Consider the following 10,539-nt stretch of genomic DNA (forward strand, 5'->3'; position numbering starts at 1 on the left):
AAACTTTCAGGGTAAGAAAAAGTTTAGCCCAGAAGAATATTTAACATAAGAGCACGTTATGTCCTATTTTAGCAGAATGAAAGTGACTGCTAAATATTTTGATGCTGAATTGGATGACGATGATGATTGCATATTTAGAAAAATAATTATTTCACCATTCATTTTATGACGTTGAGCCTAAATATAAAAGTTGTAAATGTTAAAAGTCATGTGCAAATTTAAATGAATGTCAAATGTGTCACCGTCCTCTCCCTCAGAACAATAAAACATCAATTTATATATCGAAATATATTATTAGAATACCAAAAAGTCTGGCATGAAGTCTGGTATGAAGAAAGAAAAATCCATGACGACAAAAATTGGCAAAGTTACTACTTATTTTAAAAAATTTAAAGCATTTCGCCTCAATGGAGTTTATTGTTTTAGTAAGACCAATAATAGGGCATGATAAGGGAAAAAATATTTCAATATGTGGTTCGCGCAAGGAGTTATAACTGTTTGAATATCAATAAAATGTGACATTTTCGCTATTTCGGCCTAATGTAACTAAAAGTACATTTAACATGCCTCAGTTAATTATGAATTTTTTCAAAGTGCACATACTTACCTTTCAAGCGACATTACTTTTGCCGTGGCAACTGACAGGCGCAATCTGTTTTTCGATCTCAAAAATGCTAAAAAACGTCAAAAATGCCGCTTTTTGTGACCTTCATTGACCTTGCGGCAATAACTTGCAGCAAATTTATCATTCATTTTGTAAAGTTTGAACTTTCTATCCTTCGTACATAAAAAGGATTTGGAGGCAAATTGTTCTTAGCAACAGTTGTGGCTCATAGCAAGTTCCATGTCTTATAAATCCGCTCAATTTTTGTTGCTACGTGTTGACCTTTAGAGGCCCATAAAAACTGAACAACTCAAGTTCAGAACAAGAAATTCTGGATTTAGGTTTTTATTAAGATAAGCAATAATTGTTAATTTTTGGAGAAAATCTGAGATGGTATGAATCACAAGCGTGACACTCTCTCAGATTCTTGCTCTTAATTCCATAAACTTGATGCTTGGAATAGCCTTTATGAAGTGCATGAAAAATCGGAATACATGAAGCAATCTTTAATGTATTACTTCGGGATCAATTTTAAGAAAATACAGTGCATGTCCCTTCCCAAACTTTTAACAAATTGTCAGTGTTTTAATATCATAGATCAGAAACAAATGCTACCCGTTCATGTTTTATTTTATGTTAGTCTAATTTCAAAACCAAATTTAAAATATCATTTTTCAAAACCACAAAGCATTTCATTCTGTGTCCCAAATCTGTTTTAAACCATTCCGGTCATGAAAAATAACCTATCTATGCAATAGAATGGCAGTAATAAAAACACCATTTTCGAAAATCTCTTTTCTCCTCGTATGCGTGCTTCATTTTAAAGAATATCCAGGAAAAAAAATCGTTTTCCCAATAAAACTGTTATTGAAGAGTTTTCAAGTCTTCGGCAATATTTTAAAAGTACTTTCCTTTTGGTCTGAATGTCAAGAAATGTCATTACTATTATACTATTACGTATTAGAAGATATAAAACCCAGTTTGTTTTCTTTTTTGCTTGCGACAAACTTTGAATGATCTAAGAAATATGAAAGTTAGTCATTGTATCGTGCATAGTTTAATGGTGTATTCTTAAGAATACAAAGAAAAAATTCATTATTTTTAGTTGCAGTAAACTTTTAAATTATATGTGTATGAGCTGTCATAGTTTGTTTAGTCATTTTTGGAACATTAGTCAAGAAAAGATTTTTGATTGCAAGAAACGATTCTAATAGTGTGTTGTTTAGTGTTTGAAATCAAGTAGCCGTGAATCCAAAAATGAGTTCAAAGTAATATTGTTACGAATTACAAAATGTTATTTGACTAAAGTGTTGTAAATAATTGACAGAAATAGTAACAAAGCTATAGTCTTGAAAAATTATTGCAATCGTGGCAAAGGTTTCGTAAATAATAATCAGCATAGTGACTAAGATGTCGTCATGATCAATTCTTATCAAAATAGCTGCAAGGGTTAATGAAAACTGTCATTCATTTTATTTTTCTACTAAAAGTAGAATACGTGTGCCCGTATACATTGCTCAAAACAATTAAAGGATATTGTAAATCTTGTACAAAAAAGGTATTAGCAAATATTTTGTTGCATAGAATCGATGAAGGGAGTCACAAATACGAAATTTTCTCAATTTGAAACATCGCAGTATGTAAATTTTGAGTTTGACGTCGAAGACGGCGTTTTAGTGGCAGCGAATGAGATTTCGCTCTTAACTTACTATAAGACAAAGCAGAAAAGAATGATCGACATTCAGTAAGCGCGTTGTTACGATGAGTGCGATGCCTCAACGAACTCATTTAACGGAATTAGAAGCTTCTAAAGTGGTGGGCAGGTTAGAGGGGAGCCAAACACAAGCCAAGGCAGCAGATGCTATTGACGTTTTGCAAAATGTGATTTCTAGGATATGAAAACATTTTTTAATGACTGGAAATGCTGGCTGAAGATCAGGAGAAGGTCGCAGAAAATTCTATTAAATATATGTTAATTTTTTCCTATCTGTTAGTGTATGAGTTTTTTTCAAGAGAGGAATTAACCTATTTTTCTTTCGCTCAGGCATGCTTTGCCTTGACTCATTTTGCAGATTTTCTTCTAAATTTTATTTTTATTACTTAGATCCCTTAGAGTAGGATGTGATATTTATTGAAGGTTTACTATTTACAGATTCATACTATTCACCTGTGCTTGACCGTGACACTCTCAATAAAAAAGGATGTAGACTATAATAATTAAAATGGGGTGTATTTCAAAATCATTGATTTCTCAAACCAAAGCTATTCTATTCTTTTTACCACTGACGGTAAAAAATTATTCCTTAAAAGTTTATATTCTTTCTAAACTTTATGATCAATGAAATCTTATGAAAATACGTTAATCCGAACATGTTGCCGAGTCTTAAAGGGAAATATATTTTTGCGAGAATTCTTCCCCCTTGATTTTTAAATCAACGTATTTTATATTTATAGTTATTAAAACGCACTAGAACCATTAAAAAGCACTAGTGATAATGCTAAAAATGAATTTCATTATTTGCAAAATTAAATGTGTTATAGCTTGGAATTTCTTTTTAAACATTTCTGATTCAAATTCTAACCCTTGCTCAGTTTCATATGGAGATACTTATGTCGTCAACAGTAATGTTCGCTATCATTGTTGACAAGTATAAAATTATGACAAACTAATTAAAAAAATTAGAGATAAGATAAATTTTCAACCTTTAATGAATTTTTTTAAGTAATAATTTTTTTTATCGTAGCAATTTTGAACTTGAAACCTTGTCACCTTTTACTTTTTTTATTTAAATAATAGAATGTTTGGCATCAAACGGGAGCTTTTCTTCGTTGTAGATTTTTGCATAATAAAGTGTATGAAAATAGTCTAAGTCGCAGAAAACAATTACCGGTAGAAATAAATCTGATGTTTTAAAGTGATATTGTGGTCATTATTGTTTTAAAGTGTTATTGTGGTAAAAAGTATATTCAGCTATGGATTAACTTGCATAACTTACTTCGTTTCATGAATATATATCTTTTGATTAAATCTCCTTAACGTTAGCCCGAGAGTCGGTTATGAAGAGTTTCAGAGTGGCATTTATAAAAATTGTTAAAACGGTATTTTAGCACGAGTTTACACTATTGTGGTGGACTGAACGGTAAGGCATTCCTTCCACAAAAGAGGGAATTATCTCCGAAACGAAAACTATTTGGTAAAAACTAACGTCCTCAGTAAATATTTAAACGGACATTAGACGCTTGATGGAAAAAGGTCATCAACAAGAACGTTAGCACTGGAAACAACTTGTTTTCAAACAGCGAAACGTATTGTTGGTTATCCGATGTAATTTTGAAAAAAAAAAAAAAACAATAATTCTAGATAGAGAACATGGTAGGCTTTAGTGCAGTGGGCGATTTACCACTCTTGTTATCGAGAGACTCAATAGATGGCACTACTTAAACTATTTATAAAGAATGGCTTTCAGTTGCACCATCTATTGAGTAACTTGACAACTAAAGATTTAGGTTGCCCAAAACACAAGTTCAGCTGCAAGTGCCTTAGAGGATTTCTCCATTGCCATTGCAACAGCATACTTAAGAAAAACTATTTTCATTGATGATACTATATTAGCTGCAAATAGCCGTTTCTCAACCGTAAGTTTACATATGATGTATCAGCATATTGAGAATTTGTTTGCTGAACATTCATTTAATTAACTGAGTTGGTTTTGAAATTTTGTTCATGTGTCCTCATTGTTTATAAAAATGTCTCTTTCTCTTCCTGTGCCTCTCAATTTCGTGTAGCTACTGCAAATCACCTGGTGAAGTCGTTGCCGAATGCATCCTCGGATTCGGACCTGACCCGGTTCCGATACGGGTCCCCCTCTTTCAGCAACGACGATGGAATGCCCGGCGTCAGGGGCATCTCTGGGGCCCCCAAAGAGAACAGCCAATCGTCGACCACTTCCAAATTTCTCAGGGACATGCAAGCTCACAGCAAACATCACGTGGGGGAGAAAGTCGCCCAGGTAAGACTTCCCGAAAGTTTCGGTTTGGTTCTTAAACTGTTTGTTAGATTTTTTTGTTGTTGTTGTTGTTGGTACTAATACTTCCATATTACATAAAGTGGGTAACAAAATTAAATAACAAATATGTGGGGGTGAAAGTCGCCCAGGTAAGACTTGTCAAAGTTTCCGGTTTGTTCTTGAACTGTAAGTCATTTTTTGTTGTTGTTATTACTAATACTTCCGTGTTATGTGAAGTGGGTAACAAAATTAAATAACAAACATCACTTGGGGGGGGGGGGGAGTCACCCAAGTAAGACTTCTCGAAGTTTTCGTTTTGTATTTAGACTTTTAGTTTTTGCTGTTACTAATACTTCCATGCAATGTAAAGTGCATCCAAAGTTAAATAAGGCTATAACATAGCTTTAACAGAACTTCTCAACCATAGGAATTCAACGGCATAACATTGCTCACAAGAATATCTTTCTTTGCCATTGCAAAATGCTGTTGAGGGATATCTACATACCTTCGTACAGTATCCACTCCAGAAAAGGAATTCGTAATCTTCTGGGTCAATTGCATAAGTCAATTTGAAAATATGTGTGTATTAGTTAAATATCAGTGTATGAATTTAGGCATGAAGAAATAATGCAGTTAAATGGAGCTAAACTGTACTTCTACAAAAAATTATTCCAAGTGGTGGATCAAAAATATTTTTGATCTGCAAAAGGACTGCATATCAATAGTTCTATTATAAATTTCTTGCTTGACTTGACAGAAAATGATTTTTTTTTTGTTAACTTCATAATAATTTCTTTAGTACATTTTTAAAGGGGAAAAAATGCATTTTTTTAACCTTTCAGTAAAAAACAACTTCATGATGAGTATATACGCATTCTTTATTGCAATTCGCACTTGAATTAAAAAGTGCTAAATAAAAGTAACTTTAGGCTCAAGACAAATAATTGAAATCAATGATTTTAAAAAGATCAGGCTTGTATGTTAAATATCTTTTACTTTTCCTACTACACCGAAAATTTGAAAGAAATGGTAACCTTACATTGCATTTTCACAGTCAATCACTTTTCTAAGAATAGTTCGTTGGTTTTTGTGCCGTTGATTCGTTCCATTTTTCACAATACAGAGATTTTATGGTTTCCGCAGGTACTCATTAATGTAACGCAAGAACAAACAAAACCTTTTTTACTTTTTTTTCGCGCGTTTCAGAAAAGGATCCTTTCTATCTTCCTATCACTGGCATAGGAAATGGTGGGATAAAGGGGGGGGGGGCATAATTTTGATTCTTAATACATCCCTTGAGGAATTAAAATTTAGTGCGTATATATACATGTAAAAGTTTTCTGCATGCATGAATTCTAAAGGAACCCACACTTCCACTCTCCTTAAAAAAGCAGAAGCCCAGGGAGAAGGAATTCTTCTAGAAGAAAGTTACCTCAGAAGCCACACATCTGAGAGGAGAAAGAAAGATAGTTTTGATATAGTGGTTTTGATTTGGAAGAAGTTGATTCCAGTATGGAAAATTGTTTCTCAGAGCTCCTCATAGATGGCAGCACCAAATTCTCAAAAAGTCAACTAGATTTTCGAGTGAGCATTTCACTTGTTTTCTACTGGGGAAAATAATAGTTGTTTTTAAAATTTTCGCAGTAGAGCATTTGGGTTTAAATGACTGAAAAAATTGGCAAAAAATTTTTGATGATAGAAAACCTTTTCAAATATTATTATAATGCACAAATTATTAATTAGTTCTCGACATTTATAACGAACTATTTTTTTCTCAAGCTTCGTAAGTTAAAATGGTTATACTTCAAGAATGAAGTTTTTATTCATTCTGGTTTTCAGAAAAAAGCATTATAGGATGATTGCTTCTTTAGGAAGCTTAATGATATTGGAAATAAAAAGTGAATGAAGTGGCTGAGAGTAATGTTAACGAATATAAATTCAATAAAAAATGCCAAGCCTTTTGATTAACAATTTCCCTTTCCGCAGTTAAAGATATTGGGAAAAGTTGCTTTGCCACTTCACCAAGAACCAACTTGGGTAAGTTTGCTTGCGCCACACTTGACACTGCAACATTTTTGTCACATTTTTGAGCATCTTTTACAATTTTTCTTACTCCTAAAAATATTTTCTTGATTCTGCACATTCGGATACATCACTGCACCTAACATTTCACCTTTTTGCATTTGACAATGCATCTAATGTCAAAATAGCTGATTTTATCATGGTTGTTTAATAGACCTGATACTGGGAATGAATTGCGCGTGTGATCAACGAAGGACAAAAAAAAAAAAAAAAAAAAAGAAAAGAAAAAAGAAAAAAAAAAGAAAAAAAAACTGGAAAAGCAAAAGTTTAACAAAGTCAAAAAGGAAGGATTTGTCATTGAAACTCCAACATTATACGTTTTACTAATTATACTTTTCCCCTTGACTTTGAGAATCGTATGTAATAACATAAACATCAGTTCTTATCTAAACCTGATCAAACACTTGCTCAATCTATTGTTACGGGTGTGACGTATGTATGTTTTGTACTTATAATCCAGGGATTTCAATCTTTGGCTTTTATATCTTAGTTCAAAGGATCGAGATTAAAGAAAAAAATATATTAAAAAAATAATTTGAACACGTTGCGGGTGTAACGTAACATGTCACGAGTACAACATTTCGAAATTATTATTTTTTAAATCCAGTGCAGTCTCGATTATTTGAGTTAATGTAGTACACAAATTACTCAACTAACTCAAATTACTAAAACACTTTGTATTAGTTTTTACCTTCATTTTCGAGTTAAACCACACTATTGCATGAGGACTCTCACTGGGAGCTACATGAATTTTAGCTACCAGTTTGTTGGTAATCTCAGCTTGAACGAGAGGAGATCCGCCTCTAGCTTGGTTATTGACTATTCCACCCTGTTAAGTGTATTACGAGGACAAAAATGCAGTCTCTGGAGGCTGTAACTGTGCAATTGGAATATTGCATGTAGTTCTGCCTTAGCCCTGGCTTAAGGCCAGTAACTGTTTTTTATACATTGATTACTTATATTCAAATTTGTAAAAAATAAAAGCCAAAGTTAAATTTCCTGGATTAAAGAACAAATATATACCTACAAATGTCACATCCGCAAAAATGGGTTCAGCAAAACTTTAATTCTTGATCTTAAGCATGAATTTGAGAATGAATTTAAAATAGAGAATGGCCTTGAAGCGATTTTTTAGCATGTTTCTTTAATACATTTCATTTCACTTGCATCAATTATTTAGATGCATTGAAATCTAAGCATGAAGTAGCAAAAAGAAATTCAAAATTTAAAATATAGTTTTACCTTTCTGAATTATGAGGCATGCATTACAATATGCATTTTCATGCATTTTGACTAAGTTTTACTGACTGACATTTAAGTAGTTTATTTCCTTTCGAAAATAGGTTCAGTCGTTTTTATAGAAAGAAGTATTTTTTAGTTATTTTTTCCATTTTTCTAAAATTGTTACATTGCATTTATGTACGGAAGTAAATTTACCTTTCAGATAGATTCTAATGTGAAAATAGATGTCTTAAAACACGTTATTTTGTCTCAAAAAACGTAACAAATGAATATTCTTTATTCGGAAGTGGAAGATGCATTCATTGACAGATATGAAAAGACATTGGAAGTTTCAGATGGATTTAAAAGTTCAAATAATAGAAATTCTTCGAAAATACGAAAACAAAAATTGTTTTTGTTAGTTTAAAAATTGATGCACGATTTGAAAAAAGTTAAAATTAATCTCGCATTTATTGCCTTTTCATTTTGATGTCTATCTGTTTAAAAAATACGCTTTTTGTTGAAAATGCAAACATAATGTTAACAGATTGCTTTAAGTAACCTGTCATTGCTATGACTGATACTCGAACATATGATTGTCTCAATATCGTCGACTTATCTCTTTCAAGACGTATTGCGATAGTGCATACTTACTTGACATTCCGAATGTCTTTACGGGGATGGGGGGGGGGGAGTTTTTCGGCCAGGTGCTGACCATTTCACTGGGACGGATGACGATTTCAATTTCCGCGAGTTGTGGTTCATAAGGTCAACCAGTTTTGGGAGAGTAGGGACGTTACTCTAAAAAACGGAAAAATTCCATCTCGTTACGAACTAAAATTGAAGGAAAGTTCAGTTGATAGCAAAAACAACTATATATATATATATATATATATATATATATATATATATATATATATATATATATATATATATAAACAAACCATGTTATTTTCAAACAAATTCAGCATACTTTTAAACGCGAAGTAAATTTTGATTTTCTTGTGAAGAGAACACAATGAATTAAATACAGGGTCTATATAAAAAGAAATGAGACTGAGCTGTGTTCTAAGAATTTATTGCAGATATTAATACTCACACCTAAAATTCTTCAAAATAAGACCCTTGGCCTAGCACACACTTATCCCAGCAAGTCTTCTAAGCTTCAAACGCTGCTTTGCAGCCTGCTTCCAGATTGTCCTTTAAGAGTCTTGTACCAGTGCCTTTACGGCCTCCAGAGCTCCATGGTGATGCCCTTTTACTGATGTTTTAATCTTCAGGAATAGAAAGAAGTCGGTTGGAGCTAAATAGTGGCTGTAGGCGGGCTGGGGTAGCGTAGAGATACCATTATTGTTCAGGAAGTCTTGGAGAATTAATCAGGTGTTTCTAGCATTTCTCAAGTTTTCAGCGATGATGCTGTGAACTGTCATTTTATCAAGTTCAACTTCATCAGCAATCGTTCTCACACTTAACCAGAGGTCCGAATTTAGCACAACACGCACACGTTCTACATTTGCGTTCGTTCTGCTGTTTAACGGACACCCTGTTTGAGATTCATCCTCGACGCTCTCCCGGTCGTCTTTGAAACATTTGTGGCACCGAAACACATGCGCCTTCAACAGACAATTATCTCCGAACACTTGCTCACACATCTCGGAAGCCTCTGACCGATTTACCGAATTCCACGCAAAACTTAATCGCGTAACGCTGAACGTATCATGATTTGATTTTTTAAAAAAAACCAATAAATTACCAGTTGGTAATGACAAGTTGAGGATTAGAACTTATATTCTAAACGCAACGACGGACTGAATTCACAACCTGTTTTCAACCGTGTTTTTCAAAATTCGAAACTAAAATCAACATTAGACGCAATAAAATGATGAAACGACTCTTTCTGTCGAAAAACATTAAGGCACACAATTTAAACATTTTCTTTTGAAGAAATAATGTTAGAAAGGGAATTTTTACTCAAACCAGCAAAATCGCCATTGTGTCAATACTTTAATTACTACTTGATGAATATTATAAAATCCATATGAAGTATGCAGTCGACTACTGGGTAGATCAATCAAACAGTATAGAACTAGCGATCAATCTGCCATGGCCGACTGTTGGAAAGGCATAAGAATTCAGTACCCAGTGGTCGGTCACCCCTCTAAAAATAATTGAGTCAAAGAAGGGGTTTATTTTAAATTGAAACGTTGTGCTATACAATCCATTAAAACATAAACAAAAGCAAATTTACAGTACAACGAAAAAAAGAAGGCCGCTTAACATTTAAGGATGATGTGTCTTCTTAACAAAAAAAAAAGTAGAATTTCAAATTAAGACGATGGGTACACCATTTTAAATAAAATGATTGATTACTACTTAATAAAAAGTATTTACAACTTTATTGTTATTGGATGATAATTGGGGACAGGGGTAAAGGAATGTGGGAATGCATCATATCCGATATTCAGTTATACATATTCTATTTTTAAGCAGTTTTATGTCCTTGTGGCCGACTCCTGGAGCACTTACCCTAGCAGTGTTTTTACGAATAACTTTCGTGTTAGCAAGTTTTGCATTGTGCTAAAGCTTCTTTCTTTTTCATGAATGTTAGTTATCTTTGATGGTATG

The 10,539-nt window shown here is 33.0% G+C and overlaps 1 protein-coding gene across 1 annotated transcript in view; it reads left to right on the forward strand.

Moving 5' to 3' along the window:
- Window positions 1-6,858, forward strand: part of LOC129224868 (potassium voltage-gated channel subfamily H member 2-like) — a 174,990-nt gene extending 168,132 nt beyond the window's left edge. The window contains exons 7-8 of the mRNA XM_054859414.1: window positions 4,391-4,614; window positions 6,598-6,858. Of these exons, the coding sequence (XP_054715389.1) occupies window positions 4,391-4,614; window positions 6,598-6,744 (371 nt within the window). The 3' untranslated portion in view covers window positions 6,745-6,858. The remainder of the gene's footprint in view (window positions 1-4,390; window positions 4,615-6,597) is intronic.
- Window positions 6,859-10,539: the final 3,681 nt, after the last annotated feature.

This window comes from Uloborus diversus, chromosome 6, assembly GCF_026930045.1.
Source record: "Uloborus diversus isolate 005 chromosome 6, Udiv.v.3.1, whole genome shotgun sequence".
NCBI classification, from domain to species: domain Eukaryota; kingdom Metazoa; phylum Arthropoda; class Arachnida; order Araneae; family Uloboridae; genus Uloborus; species Uloborus diversus.